This window comes from Tiliqua scincoides, chromosome 2 (genome assembly GCF_035046505.1).
Source record: "Tiliqua scincoides isolate rTilSci1 chromosome 2, rTilSci1.hap2, whole genome shotgun sequence".
Lineage (NCBI taxonomy): Eukaryota > Metazoa > Chordata > Lepidosauria > Squamata > Scincidae > Tiliqua > Tiliqua scincoides.
Window position 1 is genome coordinate 183,223,158 of NC_089822.1, and position 24,569 is coordinate 183,247,726.

The 24,569-nt window shown below is 42.2% G+C and overlaps 1 protein-coding gene across 5 annotated transcripts in view; it reads right to left on the reverse strand.

Moving 5' to 3' along the window:
• Nucleotides 1–24,569, reverse strand: part of ARHGAP26 (Rho GTPase activating protein 26) — a 311,057-nt gene that overhangs the window by 21,168 nt on the left and 265,320 nt on the right. Inside the window, exon 21 of one of the 5 annotated variants that reach the window (XM_066613314.1) lies at nt 18,911–19,617. The exons of the other annotated variants lie outside the window; for them this stretch is intronic. Within the exon in view, the coding sequence (XP_066469411.1) occupies nt 19,533–19,617 (85 nt within the window). The 3' untranslated portion in view covers nt 18,911–19,532. Of the gene's footprint in view, nt 1–18,910; nt 19,618–24,569 lie in introns of those variants that run through there. 5 annotated transcript variants of the gene reach the window in all.

Below are 24,569 nucleotides of genomic sequence, written 5' to 3' on the forward strand. Positions count from 1 at the left end.
AGTCAGAAAAGTTTTTCCCAAGCATTATGGTGGTTTGATATGAATTTGGGGGTGCCAATTCCAAAAATGACATGTTTTGCCCTATCACATCTAGTTTTGGAGATACAGCCTCATTAGTGAATGGTTCAAGCAGCTTCCTCATGAGGAAGCCATGGTGTAGGCTTCCTCATGAGGAAGCCATGGTGTAGGCTTCCTCATGAGGAAGCTGCTTGAACCATTCACTAAAGAGGTTATGCCGTGTCTCCAAAACTAGATGTGATAGGGCAAAACGGATGCCATTTTTGGAATTGGCACCCCAAATATACCCAGGAATTGGTGTAACGTTTAAGGAAGCAAAATGTGTGTGTTGGCCTGTGTTATCAAAAAGATAACAACAAACGGTTAGAAGAGTTGCCTCTTCCATCTTGTAGGCCAGGGGTGGACCATTTTTTACCCTCGGGGACCCTCAATCCAGCCTGCAGGGAGCCCCCAGTCTCCAATGAGCCTATGGCCCGTCAGAGACTGTTGAAGCCCAAGTGCATCAATTCATGTCTCCATGTGTTTTCTGCTTTTCCCTGGACATTATTTTAACCAACCCCTCCCACCCAATTGCCTCTGAACAGTGTGTTTCTGGCTTGTTTTCATTGTACAAGAGGTGTGGAGCAAACAGATCATAGTTCTCATGTGTATGCCTGTACATGCCTGTATTATACATGCCTGTATTATAGTTCTCAATGTGTACTGTATAGTTCTGTACTGTACTCAATACATGCCTGTATTATAGTTCTCAATGTGTACTGTATAGTTCTGTACTGTACTCAATACATGCCTGTATTATAGTTCTCAATGTGTACTGTATAGTTCTGTACTGTACTCAATACATGCCTGTATTATAGTTCTCATGTGTATTATAAATAAGCTCAGTAACATTCATTCATATAAGTTCCGCCTCTAATATAACCCCTGCTAATTGGGTAAGAGGCACTTTTTTCAAGTGGGTGCTCCTTTTTTTAGCAGGGGGAGAGTAACTGGCCCACCTCACCCCAGCACTGTCTGTTCTAGTGGCTGTCTGCTGGTGTTCTTTTTGCATCTTTTTAGATTGTGAGCCCTTTTGGGACAGGGAGCCATTTAGTTATTTGATTTTTCTCTGTAAACCGCTTTGTGAACTTTTAGTTGAAAAGCGGTATATAAATACTGTTAATAATGTTAATAATAATATAGTCACTTATGTAAATTTATTCAAATTTGAAATGTAATTTAATTCTTTTTTCTTCCGGCCCCCGACACAGTGTCAGATAGATGATGTGGCCCTCCTGCCAATATGTTTGCCCACCCCTGCTATAGGCAACGCTAGTCAGATTTTCTTTTATTTTTTTGGTCTTTAAAATCTTTCAGAGTAAATCAACTTGGAAAATGACACAGGTTTTTAAAAAAACAGACTTTCCACTGAGGAGGCTACAACAAAATGCACATTTTACATGTATTTCATGACTGTCTATCTAATCCTGGTAATACAATCAGCTTCTCATGTGGAAAAACACAGAAACTGGTTTAAACAATGAAACTGGTTTTAACAATGACTGAAAGTACAGGAAGGCTGCAGAGGAACACATCAGCATACTGCTGAAGAGGCTTTCTGTCAGTACAGATATAGGACCTATTATTCACAGTCCATCGATAAATGCCATTGATTTTTATACATCACATGCATTGATGATTAGTGGAAACCTATTTTGGGGCTTGGAATATGGACCCATCGATGGCAGTGCAATTACTTGGTAGATGATTATAATATGGTTATAATGCTGGGGCTGCAACAGCCAGGGCTACAGAGGCAGGGAGGTGTGGTCACGATGGTCTATTGCAGTAACATTCCCCTTATCAGGTACTCTGTCCAGCAGTCTACCCCAAAGCTTCTGGGGGACCTGGCAGTGACCCTCTCAGTCAGAAGCTGCTGTTGCTAAATGTGAGGTCAGTTAATAAAAAAAAACAACATGCCTCATTTGGAATTTGACCTTAGACGAGGGTGCTGACCTGGCTTCTATTAAGGAGACTTGGTTGGATGAGGCAAGAGAGGTGGGTCTTTCTCAGCTTTGTCCACCAGATCTCTGGGTGCTGCAGCAGCCACAGCTTCAGAGGTGGGGAGGTGGATTCACAATGGCCTATCATGAGGACATCTCCCTTACTAATATTCTGTCCAATAGTTTGCTGGTTTGACCACTTTCAAGTCAGGTTGAATGGATGAGACACAATAGGGTGTACTGCCTGCCTTGCTGTCCAACAGATTCCCTGCTTGAGCTGGTTGGGTGATCTAGGTAGTGGCATTGAAGTCTCCTTGGCTGATGGTTTTGGGGGGCTTGAATATCCACACCAAGGCCCTAGGGGTGCGAGCAGCTCAGGATTTCATGGCCACCGTGGGCCTGTCTCAGTTAATAGCTGCGCTGATGCATGTGGCAGGGACATATGGGAACTAGTAGTATTTACTGGTAGGCTAGTGGAGGGTGATCTAGGCATACAGGAGTATCATCACTCCTTTATCATGCATAGATCACTTCCCAGTAGGGAAATTTATATTGGCAGTCTCTTATGAAATTATATGGTCCACTCCAGGAGGTTGATAGATCCAGATAGTTTCCTGAGGGCTCAGGTTGCCAGGATTGGCAACCCCTCCACAGCTCTGGTCGACCTCTGGAATGAGAAAATGACTTGGGAGGTAGATCAGATGGCTTCTGAGTGCCCTCTGCTGCAAGAGGCAAGGTCTTGAGCAACAGTGGAGGAAGACTTGTGACCAGTCTGTGAAAACAGGATCAAGCCCACATTAGAGCCTACTCTATCACAGTGATGGCAGCAAAGGCAGCTTTTTTACCTCAGCCACCACCACACCTGCTGAGAGAAGCAGGGCTGAGGTTTTCCATGTATTCTGGGTTCTGCTCCATCTGGCCCCTCAAGGAATAAGAGTGTCCAGTTGCTCGCTGTGATAAATTTGTTAAGCAGTTTGCAGAAAAGAATTGCTCGCATATGCCATGACTTTGATTCCACATTGACAGTATCTATTGATGCTCCCCAGCATATTTTAGTTCAATTCTTTGGCATTCTTTACAGCCTGTACAACCTGCAGATGTGGATCTAAGGATCCTTTGAAGTGTGAGGTTAGCTGCTTGCCCATTCAACTCTTTAGCCAGCATGGTATGGGGACGGACGGACTGGCAAAGGGGTGAGGAGGGTGGCTAATGTGTCACTAGAGGAGTGGGTGCTGCCAGTGGCATTGAAAACAGTGGTGCACCCCCTCCTGAAGGAGGCCTCTTTAGACCCCACTATACTGGATAATTTCCAGCCAGTGTTAAACCTCCCCTTCCTGGGTCAGCGGGTGGTGGCACCTCAGCTCTAGAGGGTCCTGGATGAAACTGAATATCTGGATCCCTTTCAGTTTCACCAAAACAGTGTCACAGAATCAGTTTCATATTATCTGGATCCCTTCAGCATAAAAATAGTCCTGGTCACCTTGGTGGATGACCTGCACCAGGGACTAAACAGGAGGACCCTGTTGGTCCTCCTGGATCTCTCAGTGGCTTCTGACACCATTGAACATGGTATTCTTTTGGGACAGTTGGCTGAGTCAGAGCTTGGGGCACTGTTGTGCAGTGGTTCTACTACTAATTGGCTGACAGGTCCCAGAAAGTGATTGTGGGGAATGCCTATTTGACATCCTTGCCATTAGTATGTGAAGTGCTGCAAGGGTTTATCTTGTCCTCCATACTGTTTAACAGCTACATGAAACATCTGGGAGATATCATCTGGGGATTTGGTGTGGGGTGCCATCAGTATTATCTCTCTTTTCCATGTAACCCTGGGGTTCTGCCAGGAAGGAGTTGGAATCTGGATGCAAGTTAGCAAGCTGAAATTAAACTCAAAGACAAAACAGAGTTCCTCTTGGTCACGATGCAGATCTGAGATCTTCAGAGAGGGCACTTCTGCATGTCCACTCCCATTGGAAGTCAGGGGGCAGCAGCAAGTAGTAGGGCCTTGGCTGTGGCAGCACCACCATTGTGGAACTCTGCCCCTTGCAAAGTAAGAAATGCCTCTTCTCTTGATGTTCTGGTGGGGAGAGAAAACTTTGTTTTGGTTGGCTAGGGCTTTTATGACTGGGTGTTTTGTTGTTTTTATCACTTCTTATGGCCACCTTTTATGTCATCTTTTATGAGCGCTTTTTACTGCTGTTTTTACTTTCTTTTATTGTTTTATTGCTTACTGCTGCCTTTTGCTATTTTATTGTTGCTCTACTGGTTGCTGCTCACTGTATTGCTGCTTTTGATGTTTTATTGTTTACTGGTTTAATATTTTTATGTTTCGTTATGAAATGTATAGTTTGTGAGGTGCCGTGGGTGCTCACAGTCTGGGGGAAAGGCAGAGTATAAGTGCAATAAATAAATATTGGATATCCAAATAACCAAGACTGCTTATCACAGAATGCTTTGAATGGGGAGTTTTAAAAAATTCTCTCATTCCAGATTCTGAGGGTTCCAGTTGAACCATGGTCATGAAGCAGGACCAATGGATTAGACTTCTGTTATTCTTTTCAGCTTGATTTCTAGACCAGTGGCACACCTGCCTCTTCTGCTGCCTTCAAATGCCATCCCGTCTGATCTGGAAGTAATTGTGGTGACATGATTATGTTACCACAATTACTACTGGCACGCTTGGTGCGGTTGTACACTGCTCTGAGCAGTCACCCGCTTTTTTCACCTTTCTTTTCCAAAGTGAAAGAAGTGGGCAAGCACTTGCAGTGACTGCATGGGGGCAGGTTCTCTTGCACCCTCTCTCACAGCCCCTCTGAATGAACATGAATGAATGTAAAGTCCTTCACATGCTCCTGCTAGCTGGACAAAGAGGTGCTACTTATATATGTAGCAGGGGGAGAGTATCTGTCCCTATTCACCCCAAAGCAGTCTCTAGTGGCTGTTTGCTGGTGTTCTTCTGCATCTTTTACATTGAGAGTCCTTTTGGGAAAATGAAATATTTAGTTATTTGATTTTGTCTGTAAACTGCTTTGTGAACTTTTTTTGTTGAGAAGTGACAATTCTGACAATTATAGAAATTCGCAATGAAGCCAGGAGATAGGCAGGGTTAAACAAAAGCCATTACTAGTGCACAGAGAACTAACAAAACTGAATCCAAGGAATCCATTCAACTGTGGTTTTCAAGTCTACTAACAAATGTTACTCTGCCTTTTAAAAACATTTATTTTATTTTGTATTGCCTCAGTTATAAAGGAGATAATAGTGCACCATTGTTAGATGAGTTTTAGGGTGCAATCCAGAGATGCCATTGGGCTGACGCAAGTCTCTTGAGCAGACCCAACATTGTCACGAAAGTGCTGTAAAGCACTTTCACAATTACATAAGGGGAGATTGGCTGGCACACAGGCTGACATGGGCCCTGGGGAAGGTCAAGCTCGGCTGGCACAGGGGTCTGGGGGGCATGGAAAGGGAGGCGTTTCGGGGTAGGGGGAGGGTGGGAAGCGAGTATTCTTGGGACAGAGGGGGAGCAGGAGGCACGGCCAGGATCTGACACTAATGCCAAATTCTAGCCCTGTTCCTGGGCAGCCTGGTACAGTCCCGGGCTGCTTGGATTTACGCCACCTATTTAGGAGGCACAGATCTGAGTAGCCCCACTGGGGCTGCTGTGGATCTCCCCAGGGTAAGGGGAAAAGCCTCCCTTTGCCTCAGGCTGACCCATGAGCAGCCCAAAACTTGCACTGGATACAGTGCAGGCCCACCAGCTTCCCTGTTCCAGTGCAAGTTAGGATTGGGTTGACCGATAATAATATTTAAGAATATATTTAGATATCAGCATTATTTACACTTCTTGATTGTATTCCATAAAGTAGAATCAGTTTACAAAGACTGCTGGAGTAGTGATTGTGCTATTACAGAGAATGGAAACTAACTACTTAACTTCAGTGATGTGAAAATAACAATAGAAATTAAGAGCCCAATCCTATTCTTTCCCTAATCTTTCCCTTATCTGGTGGGATAAGCCCCTGAGATGCAGGGAAGGGTCTACCCAGACTTGTGATAATAGCTGGCGTAGGTCTGTGTGAGCTGGCACTGTGGGACTGGGTCCATAGAGGGGGTTAGGATTTGGCAGCTGCCACTGCTGATAAACCTACCCTCTTCTTGGACCCGATCCCCCTATCCCTGCCCCTGTTGCTGCCCTGTTCTGTCCTCTCCCTGTCTCTCCCACATCCCCCACCAGCCTTCCTTTGGTGGCGAGTGGCTCCGGATCTGCTGGCACTGGCAGAACGGCCTTTCTACCATTGCTTCCAGCAGCATGCTGCCAGAGCACCTTCTATGACTTCATGAGAGTCAGCACCACCAGAAGTGGTGCTGCAACATCGACCTGCCCAGGTAGGATTGGGCCGTAAGTGTGGAATATTTAGTACACTATATAAAATTCAGATATTTTACATTTCCACTCTGCAGCAGGGAGAAGGCCTCTAATCTCACTTGGCCCACTGAGCCAGATAATTTTCAGACTAGCTTCAAACTTTTCAAAAGTTTCTAAACTTTAGAATAACCAGTTTTTCAATCTACTTTTTTTGGAGAGAAGCCCAGGCTGAGAAGCTCCAGTCATCAGCTCCTGATAAATCACCATAGGCCTGAGAGGCCCATCTTCCCAGGGGCTACCGAAAAGCCCTTGTGCTCTGGAGGAGGGCAAGAGAGAAAAAAACCCAGACCAGGAAGCTCTTGTCATCAGTTACTGATAAAACTGTCAATGGCATGAGACAATTCTGCTTGTTTCAATGTTGTAAACTGCCTTGGGTACCTTGGCAAAGGCAGAAAGGTAACCAAGACATATAAAGATACACAAGTACAACAAACAAACACGCACTTTCTCAGAGCAGCACATGATGAAGCTGAAGCATTTTAGTTTTGCTTCAACAAAGCCAGTATATATATATATATATCCCCAAATACCTGAAGCAACTCCCCAAAACAGTCTCGTTCGAATTAGTACTGGCTATGTTAAAAAAGCTGCCAGCAGTAGTAAACTGCCTTTCTGAGAAGACAATTCAGCAAATAACATTTTAATGTAATAATCTGAGCTGTACTTTCCAGATGAGAACAAATTTGAACAAGTTTATTTAAAAAGAACAAATTACTCAAAAAGAAGCACAAAGTATGTAATTCTTGTGTGTTAACAGAGGCCAGGAACTGCTGTCTTGTCTCTTATCACAGTTCTGGCCTGTGTTCAAATATTTTGCTGATAAAGCAATATGTAAATATACACAAAACCTTAGCTATTCAATTCTGAATAATATTTAACCCACCATATGCTTATCTCACAAAAATCAGCTGTTGTGTAGAAACGCATCTTGGTTAAATGATACGATCAAGATCTTCTTCACACCTTGACTTTTTTATTTTACAGAATTGTTATAAGGTTGAGAGAATAATGTTTCTTCAGCATGTACATGTTCCCATTCAGCAGTCCCTCCTTCCCTGCCTATGAGAAGATCAAAGCAACTAAACCCATATTTGGAATACTAAATCAGCCCCCGCTGTGTGGTTCATCTCCACACCACCAAAAGCCACCACCCAGTACATCTCGTAATGAGAAACCATGCAACAAAAGCCAATCAGAGTGGCAAGTGCAGTATGTAAGCCAGGCTCACTGAATGAAGCAGCTGCAACATAAGAGACAATTTCACACATGTCTGACATGAAACTACTTACCTTATTCCAAGTTAGTTATCTTGGAAGCATCACCTATTTTTTGATCATGTGTTGTGAACACACTTGCATTGTTTCAAAATTGCTCTTTGCAAGTGCCAGTTCTTCACTTACACAGTCTTCAATCTAATTTCTCCATACTACCACTTTGAGCGCAATCCAAATGCAGCACTTGTGCCAGTCCCTTGCGGCAGCCGAGGAGAGCCATAAAATATGTTTGCACCTCCTCTAGAGTCAGCCGGGCCGGTGCAATGACATGTGCGAGCCCACAGAGGATGCATTCAGCCTCCGCTGTCCTGATGATGGGCACGTTCACGCCAGCTGAGCTCGACCGGTGCAAGGGCCTGGGGAGGGTGGGGAGGAGGCGTTTTGGGGGAAGGAGGAGGGCAGGCAGCAGACGTGCCTGTGGATGGGCAATGGGAGAATGGGAGAGAGGGGTGAGGATCCAGCACTTGTGCTGGATCCTGACCCCGATCCCAGGCAGCACAGTGCGGTTCTGGGATGCTCGGATCTGTGTCAGCTCTTTAGGTGGCTCAGATCCAAGCAGACCCACTGGGGCTACAGCAGCTCTCTCCGGGGTAAGGGAAAGCATTTCCCCTTTCCCCGGGCTGAGCTGCTTGCAGCCCAAAACTCAAGGTGGATATGGGGCATGCCTGCCTTCCTCCCTGTTCCAGTGCATGTTAGGATTGTGCTGCTAATGTTTTTGACTATGGTAACTGAGACAATGTTGTAGATGTCACAATGGTATAACTTGATGCAATAATATCATGGACACTAGTAAATTAGATCCTATCTAATTAAATTTATTTATTGGATTTTTATCCCGCCTTTCTCCCACACCAAAGGGACCTCAAGGCGGCTAACAATATCAACACAAAATAAAACAATATATATTAATACATTAAAATACCCAGGATCACCATAATTAAAATAAAACAAGTCACTAAAAAAATTGCATTATGGGCAAATGAGGCTAAAGGAGGAGAAGGAAAATGGCACTCAACAAAATTGAAATGTACATGTTAGATAAACTAAGTTTTCCTCAGTAATTTGTTTGGTTGTAGCAAATATTGATATTTGCTTCAAAAGATGTACATTAGAAAATATTCAGCATAGCTATGGCTTCTAATGGCTGCTGTACTGTGGTAAAAACACACAACGTAAATTGTACTTATATTTATGTTGCACTGAAAGTCACATCTCTCAAAAGTAGATGACATTTAAGAGAAAAGCCATACTTGGTCAAAACAAATTCTCAATGAGTTCAAATGCTGCTAGAATTTTATGAATAACATCCACAACAATAGAATTCCTTGCAAGGAGCAACTGCATTGTTTTACACAAGCCAAACATCCTGGGCATCCTCGAACTTAACATTTCACAGAAATCAGAAGCCAACACAGTACCCTTGTTTCCTATTTATGTTAGGCTCATATGACCACTCTACTGGTTGGGGTCCAAGAATTGCATAGTGGGTTGTGTGTAAGGACTGGTTTCAGTCCAACTTGATGGTGGGAAAATATCCACATTATAGGAATCATGATCATTTGACACCAAGAGAACATTCTTGACCAGATTACAACCATTCTTAAGAGCTCAGATTTTTTTTTAAAAAGGCCTCAAAATCTGGGTTTATTCAAGAGAGATCTGAATATTTGATTGAGACAAATATGAGGTGGACAAAAAGTAGTGGGAGGGGGATCAAACCACAGCTGAAAAGTTTTTACAGCTAAACATTTTTGGTGCAGAATGACTGGCTTTATGGGGGGCCAGAAATGTTTCTCAAAATCCCTCAAATGCCTTCTTTTGGGGACTTGTTTGGAGAGTCTTCATAGCCTTGATCAGCTGATGCTGCAGTGGCATCATCATGTTGCCATGTACAATTGCTTTACTTGTTCCTAAGGGACAAATACCTTAAAAAAAATTATCTTAGGAACAAACAAGTCAGTGGATACACAATCAGAAGTGATAAAATGAAGATGCCATTGAAGACAAAGAAACCTGAGAGTGAAGAAAACCCTTTTTCAGAAAGCATTTCCCTCTGAATTAGCATTGCTTGACCTCAGGGGTGTCATCACACAGCTAAAGCTACTGGTTATGCAAAAACTGAAGCATGGGGGGCACATTTAAAAAAAAATGGTACTGCAGAAGTAGCCAATCAGAACTAGAAAGACATTCCCTGTACTGTGCCACTGCTACACTACCACATGAATACCACATATTGAGCAGAAGGGCTTGAATGATTGGGAGAGCGAAAAGTGTGGCTTTGCTACCATTCTGAGGCGCCTCAAAGCTTTTCACCAGTTTGTCCATGGTGACTACCCCTTTCCCTAAGGTCTCTGTAACCTGCAGAGAGCTGAAGCAGGGGCTCTCTCTCTCTCTCTCTGTTCCAGCTTTGTGAAAAACAGAAGCAATCTGAGAGAACTGCACGGCTCCTGCCTTCTGCAAAAGCCCTGCCCAAAATGAAACAAGACCCAGCACTTCCCACAGTCCTCTGGCATGCAGAGGAGGTTTAGGAGATGAACAAGATGTTGTTTCACAGTATGCAAGAGTGTCAGAGAACACATGACACTGCACAAGTCTCCTACGTAGTGAAAAAAGTGTGCCTGTCCCTGATCTTTTTGAACTCAGATGGCTGAACAAGAGGAGGGGGGCCAAGTCTTGTTTCTATTGGTGACAGGTTTTTGCAGAATGTAGACAACACAACCGTCCTCTGAACAATGACCTCCTATCTGAAAAACAGGGTCTGTCGTAGTGTGAAAGAGTCAATTCAAAAACAGCACTGTTCCTAGGTTTGGGCAAGTAAAGTGCAAGATCTGTGCTGATTGCAACATCATCATCCTCTGCAGTGCAGACAGGGGTGGACAATCCTGAACACTAGCACCACCAACACAACTGAGCACAACTGATCCTCCAAAGAGAAAAACAAGTGTACACATACATCTTCAGAAAGTTAATTAACCAGGGAGTGTCTGCACTGTTGTTCATTCTCCTGCAATCTCCAGATACTTGCAATTTGCATTATTGGCATGATCCCTAGCCCACTATTAAAAACAAAGAAGTGAAGTATACCACCACAACTATCTTGGAGAATCAACTAGCCTACAAGCATCAAGAACTATAGTCCTTTAGAAACGATGCAAAAGCAGGTGCTCAGGAATGGATGTCTAATTTAACTTCTTCGAACTTCAGTCATGTCCATACCAGTTTTTTTATATGTTCTGCTGCTGCTATTTCAGGTGAAAAATTGGTTCAGTTCACACTGCTTGTACTGTGTTTTGCATGGCTTCTCAAGGTCATTGACTTTGATTCTATTCCCTGGATTTGGGAAGAACAGATGGACGTAATGATTGGCATGCCATCAGATAAAGGAAAGGCAAGGTGCAAGAGTTTTACTGTGACTGGTCTGGACCAAAGGTTTTGCTTCATCCTTGGCTATTAACCACCTTTTAAAAATGAATGTGTACAGCTGCACCCATGGCCCTGCTCACTAATTTCATCTCCTAGCAGAAGTTAAATTCAGCACATTTACTGGGATAGGTAAGGGTACACAGGTGCAGATGTTCAAATGCAGCATTTAATAACATTATTTTTTTAAAAAAATACCCCCTGAATATGCAGTTCCTGTAAAAAACAGCATGTGTATACAAAAATGCATGGAGATTATTTCTGGGACATTGACTGACCAAAGCCAAATGAAATTCAATGTGACAAGCGAGTTGAAGAGGAAACAGCCTAACTATATTTACGGTATGAGAAGCTTCAGATCCTGAATATTCACAGAGGACATTCCAGATGACAGTTTTCCTTCAATTCAGGAAGAAGATATGTATTGACTTATGAGAGCACCCTGGTTGGATAAGGCAGAGGGGTTCTTCTAGCCAGGATCCATCTAAGTTTCCCACATGACCACCAGATGCCTCCAGGAGGGCAGAAAGGCAACAGTTCTCTCCCCAGTTGTTCACCTCCATAGCAACTGGAATTCAGAGGTAGAAAACTACTACATAAAAATATGTAGGCACATTATCACATTGAAATTGTCTCAGGAATTACATACAGAGGTCAGGGGAAGATGGTTTAAAATGCTTCTGTGAGGAATATCAGCTAAAAAGTCTCATATTATACGTTGACTAGTTCTGGTTTTACCGTTAAAAAACAAAAACAAAAGTCCTTGGCCTGATTGAACTTGCGCTAAACACACGTGCAGTTTAAAAGCTGAGAGGCCGCACATACTGTGCCAGAATAGGAATAGTTGCATAGCTGTATTATCCCAGCAGGTCCTATGGGCGACATCATGCCTTACTTTAGGATACCAAGTTACAAGGCTTGTGAAACATGCACGCACGCACATTGCATCTAACACACACACACACACACACACACAAACAGAGAGAGAGAGAGAGAGAGAGAGAGAGAGAGAGAGAGAGAGAGACATGTATTTCTGCCCTCTAATGGAAAGAACATGCTACTTCCACTAAAGTGCAAGTTCCCTTTATCAAATATGGTTCTCATAGCTTATTAGCAAATAGTATTCACTTGGGAACGGGATTGTCCTCTGCTCTTTTCACTGGAACTATGCACCCCAATTTAGAGATTCTACAGAAGTAATTCATTTGAATCCCAATCTGTACCTCTAGACAAACTGAATTGGGCTGGGGACAACTGCTTTGAGCTTGTTGGTCTCTCTCTCTCTCTCTCTCTCTCTCACACACACACACACACACACACACACACACACACCCCTAGAAGGAAAACATCTTACAAGGGCAACAGCAAGTACACAGCTGGGAGAGGAGATAGGAAACAAGAGGCTGACAGTGCCAACACAAGCTGCATTGACAGCCTGCTAGGCAGGTTTAGGTGGTTAATCTACACAATTGCCTAAGAGGATAGATAGGATGCCTAGGAACTCCTCAGTCTATATCCCAATCATGCCGAGGATTATGGAAACTAAAACAGTTTTCTTTACACCTTGGACCCAGAATATTCTACAAAAACTCTGAACCTATGTCAGGTAGACACTTCAATCTTAAGCATAGTATTAATAGCATCAAATATGTTTTAAAAAGTATCATATAGCACCTTTCCTAAGTGCTTCACACACTTTTTCTCAGTGATCCTCATAGCAGCACTCTATGGTAGGTCAGGGCCCAATCCTAAACTGCCCTGGCGCTGCACAGTACAGCAGTGATGAAAAGGCCACCACCGTATCTTGTGGGGCCAGAGCAACAGCTAGAGGTATCCTCAGGGTAAGAGAACATCAGTTCCCCTACCCTGTATAGAGCCCCAGCAGCACTATGGGTCTACTCACATCTGTACCAGCTGGCGCAAAACTGAGGAGACCCATGCCGGGTTCTGAGGCTCAGGAGGGGGGATAGAATCTAGTGGTGGCCTCTGCCACCCCCCCCCCAGGCCTGAACCACACTCTGGCCCTCCCTCTCCCCATCCCACCCTGTTTTGCCGCCTTCCCCACCCCAAAATGCCTTACCAGGGAGCATTCCTTCTGCTGGAGTGGAGCCCCAGAGGTGACTGGTGCTGACCTCCCTGCCAGCAACCTCCTCCTCTTGACTGCCACAAGACCACTATAATTTTTTGAATTCAAGCTCCTAAAGTCAATCTGAATCTTGCTCTCCATATGGCCTTACAAGAATAGGCAGGGCTGTGACCCAGCAGTTATGCTGGATGCCAACCCAATTCTCCAAGCTGCTCTGTTCTCCTAGGACTTGTGTCACCTCCTGAGGTGGTGCAGGTCCAAGGAGACCCATTGAGGCTGTGGTGCCTTACTTTGGGGTAAGGGGAAGAGTTTCCCTTTCCTCTGGCTAAGCCGCAGTTGGCCCAATCTTGCACTGGATACAAGAGAGGATTTCGCTACGTAAGTAACAACTCCGAACAATGGGTTATGGCAGGGGTGTCCAAAGTTTTTGGCAGGAGGGCCACATTGTCTTTCTGACACTGTGTTGGGCGGCCGGGGGGGGGGAATAATTAATTTACATTTTAAATTTGAATAAATTTACATAATTTTACATAAATGAATATATTAAAGATGAACTTGAATGAATGAATGAAGGTCTTGCAATAGCTCAAGGCCTATAAAAGGCCTTGACGAAGCAAGGCAGGCCTTTCCTTTGCTGCTGCTACTGCATCACAGACGTGAAACAGCAAGCAGTGGAGGGAGCCCTCATCCCACAGCTCACGCGAGAGGTCAAACAGTCGCTCTCACGCTGAGAGCAGTTGTGTCAGGCCAGTGCAGGCTCCAACAAATCTCCAGAGGGCCAGAGACTGGAGACTGGAGGCCCTCTGAGGGCTGCATTGAGAGGCCTCGAGGGCTGCAAGTGGCCCCAGGGCCGGGGTTTGGGTACCCCTGGGTTATGGTTAAATGCACAATATGGTAAATTACTACAGCCATCTTACTTAACCAAAATTCTGATTATATAGCATGATAGGTAAGATTGTAAAATATATTATTTTTCCTTAATTGCCCTTATCCTGCAATGCTGTATTAAAATTATCCAAGTCGTTTTTACAAGGAAGAAGGACATTATCCTATAGCATTTAACTGGTCATATTTGTAATCTGAGATGTAGGTGAGAGAATTACACGTATTAAATATTCTTCCACCATGGAAGTAGCAATGGTGTCAGAGACTTGTGTACACATTGCTTATGTCCAGACAATATTGTACATGTTTACTTGATGCACATTTTAAAAATCAAGAACAAGGAATATGGTATCTGGAGTCTAGTCTTCCTTCCATGTCTGTTTTTGCAATAGACATTTCCTGTGTGAAGCAGAGTGGGAAATAAAAGGGAAAAGATTACTTTTGACACAAAAATGCCAAAAGCAGGAAACAAAAAATTGGCTAAAATTAGGATTGGTTGGTGAGGATATTAATGTCTTATAAATGGCAAGTCTTGGCAAGAGGGAATTCTATGAGTCAGCAGCCCAAAATATCCCACAGCTTGAGAACAGACTTGTGTATACTCCGGGATATGGGTGCCTAAGCAAATAGGCAGGAATATTAAGTGACCTTCACCTGCAGAATCAATGACAAAATAGCAAGATCAGTTGTTAGAGGAATAATATATTCAAAAGGAACAAAGTATTTGAGATCAAAAGCCCTTATCTCCTCTTGTTCAATATTGTGTAACAAAACGCACACTTGCTTCATCTTGTAACCTAAATACCATATTTGTACCTGTATCAGCTGTGCAATACATCTTCCAAGTCAATGCCACAACATCTGGCATTTAATTTGCTGGCATACATAACTAAAAGATCATGATCTTGGTAAAACTGTTTGGATAGGAAATACTCTGCCATTGAACTCATTCAGAAAGAAACAGCCTCATTCAGTAGTTTGTTACTATTGTTAAAAATGATTACACCCTTCCTTCAAGAAGCTCAAGTAGCATACAGGATTTATCTCCACCCATTTTATGCTTACAACAACCCTGTGAGATTGGTCAGGCTAAGAGGCACAGGCTTATCCAGTGAACTTTGTGGATGGCAGGGATTTGAATCTGAGGCTCCCCAGGCCTTGTAGTTTTAACTACTACACCATAATGGCTCAACAAGTACACCAAGTACTTATACTGAAATGCTTTTATTTTATTTATACTGAAATACTTTTATTCCACCCTTTATCTTTCTTTTTTTTTCTTTTTTCATCCTTCTGCTCACTCACTAAAATTATCTGAAAAATGTATTTTGTATGAGTCAACTAGAGCCAATGCACAGCCAAAAAATCATATCTGAAAGGATTTCAAAACAAATTCCAGTTTATGGGCTTAGATAACTCTCCACTGACTAAGTTTAAAAACTGTCATGGGTCTGCAAAGTAACTAGTATGTATAGCATAAATCTTCACACAATCTCAGCCCAAAGGTTGAAGCCACGAAGATGAGCTCCCCAAGACCAAAATAATTATTTATATACACTAGCGTTTGAACCCCTAAGTACTCCAGTGGCTGCTCCAGAACGGCAATGAGGCAGCCCCTCTCCTAAAAAGAGTATTCCTCCCAGGTGACTCTATATGCCTCTTTGGAATATTAGATCTGGCAATTTTTCACTCAAAGGAAGATTGTTTGAAGGAGAGTTTGCATTTTAGAGATCACATCACAGGCAGAAAGAGCCATGGCCCTCTCAGGGCTTGGGGCAAAAACTGGGTAATGCTAACTCTTGGGGTTCAACAGAAAGCAGAAGTTATTTTCAGAATGAAGGGAAATCTAAATAAATGACAACTTGGGCCCTAATGAAACATGAACAATCCTTGTGTAGGTAAAGAGCTTTTAATCTGAACAGGTTTACAATCACTAAGAATGCGCCTTTCAGCATAAGAGGGAGTATTTTTCAAATGGGTTAAAACTAGGCTTCAGCTGGAACATGTAGTGAACTTCTTGTTGGTAGGGGTAGGACAATCTTTACATTTCTCTTTAGAAAACCTTTTAATGTGACTTCCCCATCAAGAATGGAGACCTGTTGCTCAGAAATCCTAGCATCAGAGAATTTAGAGTGAACCCCAGTTTTGTTACACTAGCTAGCTAACAAAGATTTTCAGGTAGATCTAGATCCTATCTGGGAACAGAATGTAGAACCCATTCAGAACAGAACAAAATTTGCCTCCAACACTGCCTGGAGCAAGGATTGATCTTGAGCCAACAAACCCAGACTTGCAAGTGATCTCCACTTTTCTTTTATCACTGTTGCTACGGAAAGTCCTGTGCTCTCTTATCAGAGACAGAGAAGGGAGACAGAAAGGTTCTTTCCCTTGAAAGACCATCTAATTGCTTCTCTCTCTCTCTGAACCCAAGGGAGCCCTCCTCAGGATGCCCTACTGACACCAACTGGGAAATGAAAGAGGCAAGCTCATTTCCCAGAGGAACAGCCATAAAAACAATGAAAAACTGGCAACATATTATGTTAAAAGGGTGCATTCAACCTGTGCCAGGAGAGGCTACTTCAGAAACTCGCCAGGGACATAACTGCTAAAAAGTACAAAAAAGTACAAAAAAGTACAAAAAAGTACAAAATCTTGAATGTTTGTGGTGGATATTATGTTTGACTAGGAGCATACTTGACTTTGTGTTATTAGTAAGTAGTTTTAGAGCTTCTACAGGCACTTCACGTATGTGAAATGTTAGGGAATTTTCTGCACCAATATGGGCAACTGCAGATCCATACTGAGAGGCAAAAGGACACACACACACACACACACACACACACACACACACACACACACACACACACACACACACACAGAGTGAGAAAGACAGACAGACATCACATAAATGAGACAGGGAAGGACGGAAAAGTACAAAAAGTATTCTTTTATCTGAGTCTGCAAAATGCAAAATGTTGAAGCTGATTAGTTTCCCAGAGTTCTTCCTTCCTCACAATGACGGCAACAAAACAAAAAGGGAGAACTAACAAGTAACTGAAAAGGAGGCCTCCTACAGGGTCTTCTGAAGTGACTTAACTCTTTATCTACTGACATACCTTCCTGTGTTTCCTGAAGAACATAGCATAATTCATTCATCCTCACCCTCCAATTCTCAGTCCCTTGCTCTCATCTACCTGACACATGAAACAGACAAGAAGTTGCTTTTAAACTATAGGAAGTTGGATATTAGTTAAATATGAAGGAAGGCTTCCTAAGAACATGTAGCTCTGCACCTACACATAAAAAGGCTGTGACGTTTCCATTCTTGGAGATCATTAATGACAACAACAGACTAGGTAGGTATCCCTCATGGATGTTTTAAACTAAGAGAAGGAGTTTGGGCTGAATTACATGAATTGGGATTTTGCCAGTGATTTTGCTGGCATGAGACCAAGTAGATCCGGGAAATCAGATCAAGGCACAAGTATCAGGAAGGATTACTATTTTTGACATTTTCATAATCAATCTGCATCCTTCCACTGGAAGCTCTTTCACTCCCAGTCTGTTCTTGAAAATGGGGCATTCCCTTTTCTGTTTCCCTGCCCAGTACTGGCTTTAGGCCCAGTTTAAGGTCTCCTTATCAAGGAGCAGTTTTATTTTGCCTTAGCCATTTTTTCTTTGGAGAGGGCAGGACTAATCACCCTCCATCCTTACCCAGAGAAATCTTTATTAAATAATTCCCTACCCAGCTCTCTTGGTAACAAAACAAGATTTTTGTTTTGTGATTTTAAAACAAAAACACAGCTTTAATTTCAAGAAGATAAAATAGAGCAGTCTAGAGAACTGAAGCTAATTTGCAAATCTGTGAGCTTGCAATTAACATAATCCACATATCCTTTTGATGAAAACATCTGATGCGAAAGAAAACCTGGATGTCATGTCGCCCTTACTCCAATATGGTCTACTTCTGAAATACTCACCCCTAGACACAGGAAACTTGAAAGTGAAGATGAAATACCATTCACATCATGTAAAACAGGGGTGCTCACATTTTTTTGGGTCGAGAGCTACTTTGAAACCCAGCAAGGCCCGGAGTTCTACCAGAGTTTTTTTACAATGTTCGCGCCATCATAACATATAACATTTATGTGTACAATGTATGCTGGTGTATCTTGAGCCCCACTGAGTATAACAGGACTTACTTCTGAGTAGACATGCCTAGGATTAGGCTGTGAGGCTGCAATCCTAGCCACACTTACCTGGGAGTAAGCCCCATTGAGTACAATGGGCCTTACTCCCGGCGTTTCCTCCCAGAGGCACCTGAAGTGGGGGGGGGGGTCGGCACTCCGCGATCTACTCATTTTGCCTTGCGATCTACCGGTAGATCGCGATCCACCTATTGAGCACCCCTGATGTAAAACAAGAGCACTTGCATCTAATTTTTTTTCCAGGAGATGCAAAATATTGAGACACACCAACCCTGTAGACACACCCAATCAGAACATTTTGATAGAGAACTACTAGAATAACCAAGAATGGAATGAATGGAGCAAAGAGGAACATACTACCTGGTACCTTGTGATACAGAATTTGCTGAATGTACCACATACGAATAGATGATGCAGTCATGCTGCATCTTGTCCACTAGTATCTTCTCTGGTTGGCAGTGGCTCTTCAAGATCTCAGGCAATTATCTCAGCCTGCTATCCAACTAGCACTGCCTGCCTGCAAACCATGCGTTCTACAACTCATCTAGGGCTTTTCCTGAATGCTTTAAGAAGAAATAATGCACATACAATCATGCCCATGAGGTGTTTTATTATATTTTTTTTAAATGAGCCAGTACACTAGTTTCATATTTTTCATATGTGCCCTGATACCAAATCCTAGTCACATTCCTGATTAATGTTAATATCTCTTCCCCCCCCCCAAATTCCTTATTTCCAAAATCACAGCATATGCAATGCTGTGATGCACTGAGCAAGGAAAAAAAATCCTATTTAAAAGTATATAAATGTGCAAATTCAGTAATAAATCCTTAAAAGGCATCAATGGCTTGTTCTACCATCAGCCAGAAATATAACAAAGTCTACACTGCACTGATAGCCGCAATGCATATAAAAAGTTGGAAAGATAGAAGCAAACAAAATCACTGGCAAGATAAGATAAATCTTCTCCATCCTTTTTGTTTGCTCTTTCTATTTGTCCCCAAGAATATACTGCATCTGTGCATTCGATGCAAAGCTACAAGCAAAAAAGAAGTAGGCTCTGCTGTCTAGTTTTGAGATGAAAAGGGACTGAATATAGAAAAACTGAAGGGGCTCTTTAAAAATGTGAAGGGTACTACTCTGTGTTCATTATTACAAATTAAATGTATAGTACTCCCACACACATAGTACAATCCCCAGCAAAATCCACTTCAAAAGTAGTCCCGATCAACATCACTCGACAACGTTGCCACCTTCCACAGACGTTTGGTAGGAAGTAGATGCATCTTCAGAGGCCTCAACTGGAGCAGGGGAGATTCTAAATATGAGAACATGGGTGAAAAAATAGAGCATGACCAGAAAAAAAAAAAATCAAACAGCTTGCTATAATTCTTAGGCTATTGATAATTTCACAGCTTAGCACGCCTTTGAGAACTCTATATGCACATCAGCTTCCTCACAGCCATAATGCTGCCAAATAGAAAGGGCTCAAGGACACATTAATTGATGGCTGGGATCCCTTACAATGGCAGAAAGGATCAGAAAGATTATATTACTCATTTGGTGGCGAAGTGGTGGTGCAAGAGCCACAGCTAATTTATGAAGTTAATTAACCACAGGGATCTCCTTTCAGAATGACACAGGATGTCTTTATGACTTAAGAGTTCTATTTTTCTCCCTGGACCATTAGGTAAAATCTACTGCTAATGCAGAAATCTGATCCAACTGAACTACAAGGCTGCTTGGAAAAGGCCAATTGGAGGAGGTTAAAGGCAGACAAATGCCCTTGATTATGGTGGCTGATTAAGATGTAACTTATCTATTTACAGAACATGGATGAAGGAATACATATTATTACATGATAATAAAGAATTTTCTACTGACTCTGGGTCACATAATTTCTCTAAAAGCTACACTGATTCATTGCTGGAACTGTTTTCATTTGAGGCTGGAACTAGATGTAAAGGGTGTATTTGGTGCAGGGGTGCCACCAAATACAACAGCCGCTGTCTTCATCTCCTCAAAATGAGTGACGTCATCACACTCTGGATTCCCCCAACAAAAGCAAAACTCAACAAAGTGGAGGAGATGTTACACAGAGTCTCACCCCATGCGTTTGTTTTTACTAGATGTGACTATCTAGGGAGAAAAGATGAAGGTCTGTTATTTTCAGCAGCAGACATACGTTCCCAAACTTTTAGCATTAGTCTTTTCCATAGACCAACTTTTAATGAAATATATGTTTATAGAGAAATACAAAAAACAGTAATAGCCAGTGAGCGAAACACATTCGCTGTAAATCTATTTGCTCTGTGTCACACACTCACAAAGATTTTAAAAAATACATATTATAAAATGCCAAAATTGAAGACATTATAATGTCTTCAGCGAGACATTCTTGTTCCTACATCCATTTACTGACTCTGACCCTCCAGCACTTTTTAAATTCTTACTTATTTCAAAGAAAGATTTCCATGGTCTTTTCCCCCCTCAACAATAATCATGTCTTATGATCTTTGGGGGAAAAAAGACACTGGCATGCAATCATCTCCATGCTAATTATATAAAATGAGGAAAGAAGTAAATAGATGGCCTATACATTTTCTCCTGCAGGCAAAAATGGCTCTCTAAAGTGTGTCTAACACGGTCTAAAGCAATCCTATAAATGCTCAACAGTTCTCCAGACCTACAGTAAGTCTTACTCATATGAAACAGCCCAAAATAGTTTTAGAATATTCATGAAGAAACTTATGCTATGTACTAGAATAGATACCAGTTAATACTATAGAAAGAAGGTTCTGAATTTGCACTTGTGAATTCTCTTTTAAAATAACATCTGAAGCAGAGACTTAATCTCAAGGGAAGGAAACGTGCCCTTTATATGTTTCCAAAGGCACTATAGGAATTGCTTTTCTATGGGCTTCAAACTGTGGTAACTTTTAAAGATCTGGACATGCGTTTATCTTGCAAGGAATACGTGTGTGGTGTTGACTGCATGGAAAATGGGCTGCTGATTTTCAACCTAGCCCCAATTTTGTTTCTTTTGCTGCTCTGTCTTCTAATGCTTCTGGCACCAACCATACAGTTCTTTCTGATCTAAAGCAGAATGAAGTTTCTTCAGAGTCCTGTCACACCACCGCCGTCTGTCTTCCATTTCCTTTCCTTCACTCCTCCTTCTCTTTCACCTACTACTTTCTCAGGTTCCTATTTCTCAGTTCATTGCTTATTCTGCAGGCTCAGCCACCTTGTCTCTGGGCTCCCTGTCTCTTAACTGCCCCTGGAATTTCCTCCCAGTCTGCCCTACAAGTTTACTTCGGTAGCTATGACTTGTGCTATGTTTTAATTTTAGCCAAACTGACAACCTTCTCTCCTCTCATGAAGCTGGACTGCACACTCCTGCCAGCTTGTTTCCTGAATAGCTGGAAAGATTGTGAGCATTCGTTGCCATCACACTAGTGTTTGTAATCAACCATTTTTAATTTTCTTTAAAAGCATCCTAAGATTGGGCAGCCTACAAGTGTGAACGACTTGGCCAGTTTGCTTGTTCCTCTCACACAGGAAGGTCTGTTGCTATGCAGCTGTGAGTTGTATTCAAGGTAAACACCTCATATGAAAAAGGAAAGACTGTCTTTTATATTAATAGGAATAGGAACATTTAAACAAAAACCATTCATTTTCGGACAAATTTGGAATGTTAGGGTGACACACATTCATTTGAGGTGGAGATGCAGGGCTCCTGTTTTTGGTGGCAACTAAATGTTTTGCACAATATCCAGTTCTGACCTCCAGTGAAGATGTGTAGGAAATATAAATAGTTTGAATAATGAAATCCATCTTTTAGAGAAAAAGTTATGTGATTCAGAGTTTTTTTAAGTAAATAGATGCATCAAGGATATTCTGCTATGAATTCCCAGTTTGAAGCAACTTTATAAAATCCTGAATGTCTCTCACTGGAATGTGAGAGGCTTTATTTTGGGGTATAACCTGGAGAGAGGAGGTTGGAAGGCAAACACAAATGTGAAATTAAGAACAGCAAAAGCTTTCCAAAGCCTGCTTGCCAAGTGACGGGAACAGGAAAAGCCTATGCAACAGAACAACAGATAGATGATTTTTTGCACCAAAAGCAAAAATAACCACACATGGTAGCCACAGAACACTGACATTCTCTTTTCAGGTATTGTTCTGGGATTTCCTTTGACCAAGTAGCCTGAAATACTTACAGTCTCGTCAAATGAAGGATAGTAATTTTGTCAATTCCATTCCCAAACAAACCTATTTCATTGGTTTTGTGGCCTGTAATGATAGTTGACTAGAGTCTTGCAGCAGAATGAAAATCTGTTTGCCACACAAAGGATGTTGCTACACAGTCTCAGAATCAAATATCTGCAGAAGCCCCAACTGATGAATAACTAGAATAATTCTTTTCTCAACATGTATTTGTTGGCCACTTCCGGTATACAGCAACTGGTAGGTAAAGACATTTGAATAGAGGAGGTGGACAGAGATTTGGATAGCTGGGTTGGAATGAAAAGGGAGGGTAGGAGAAGATAGGAACTCGTATGCTAAAATTTCTACAGCCTACAGTAAGTATCCTGGAGATTGAGGATATATACCATGAGGTTCACACACACACACACACACACACACACACACACACACACACACACACACACACACACACACACACACACCGCTATATAGGGATGTTACAAGAGAGGAAGAAGGAAAAGGAGATCCTTTACTTTTCCCCACTCTACAGCTATAAAATACTGTAAGGGATGGCAGTCAATCCCAGCATAAAACTACAGGATGCCAACAAGATAGTTCCACAAAATAGGATGGCAGGCAGAGATAGATAACGATTATGTTTCTGCATAACAGAAACATCACCTGTGTGTGATTCAACTGAAAAAAACACACATTAAATCGAATATTTTAGTTTACCTGCCACAGATACTAATATGTGCAGACAACATGTAACTAATTTCTTATATACTCAATTGTACGATTTTGGCTATATAGTAAGACGCTGCTGTGATGCAAAACCTCCAAATAAACCTCTATTTTAGATGCATCAGAAAGAGGTACATTAGACACAGGATTAAAAGGAGGCTGTAGCTATTGATTGGCCATCCATGGAAACCTCTAAAGCAGCTTACTCTGAATAGCTCATCTCAACTTTCAGGCACCTATTCTTGGAAACAGGTGGTTTCTGGCCTTATGGAGACTCACAATTCTATATGACTAATAGAAGACCATTGAGTAATAAGAACCTAGGCTGATAGCAGTTAAGCTGACAATTCAAATTTCTTAAATGTTTCCTTACACGTCTTGCCTTGGGAAAAGAGGAAGAAGGCACATGACTATGTGACTCACGTGTTCATATATTTATGAAAGTATATCCCATCTTGTCACGTAGGCTTCAAGGTGACTAATGCAATCAATTAAAAATTAACACAAGGTAGTAAGCACACATTATCAACAACATGAGCAGTAGTAGATCGTGGGCATCCAAATAAAAGGGGAGGGAACCAGAAATCATAAGAGCTGGCTACTGTGTTTAAAAACATGACAAGACAACTTTGCCTGGATTCTAAGAGATAGTAAAGGTGACATGTCTAGCAAGGAAATTCAACATCATGCTGCAAAGAAACTCTCTCTGGTAGTCACCTGCCGGACCTCAGACTGTGGAGGCACTTTGATAAGAGTTTCCAATTATGTTCTTAGGCAGTAACATAGCTATGGTGGGGTGGCAGTGTGGTAAGTATTCCAGGTGCCACAATGTGCAGTGTAAGCAACCCCTCCCACCTGCTGTCAGAGCCATTCTGGGCTGCTATGGTGTACCCTCAGGAATGGCTCAGAGGGTGAGTGGGAGAGGCTGGCTTACATGGTGCACTGTGAGGCCTGGAGTACTTACTCCCCTCCCGTAGCTATACTACTGTTCTTAAGTGACAGTTTCATTTGGGAGAAGGTCTTCTAGATACCATAAGAATCAGGCTGTTTAAGGTTTTATTGGCCAAAACCAGCATCTTATATTGAGCCTGGAAATGAACAGGTATCCAGTGAGAAACTCTATCAATGTGATGTGATCTGTTCATGGCAGTCAGTCCCTGTTAAGAATCTGAAAGCTACATTTTGAACAAGCAGTATATTCTTCAAGGGAAGCTTCCATATAGAACACATTGCAATAATCTAGATGGAATGTTATCAGAGCATGGATAACTGTGGCCAGGTCATCACTTTTCAAAATGGGGGCTCCACTGGAATGCT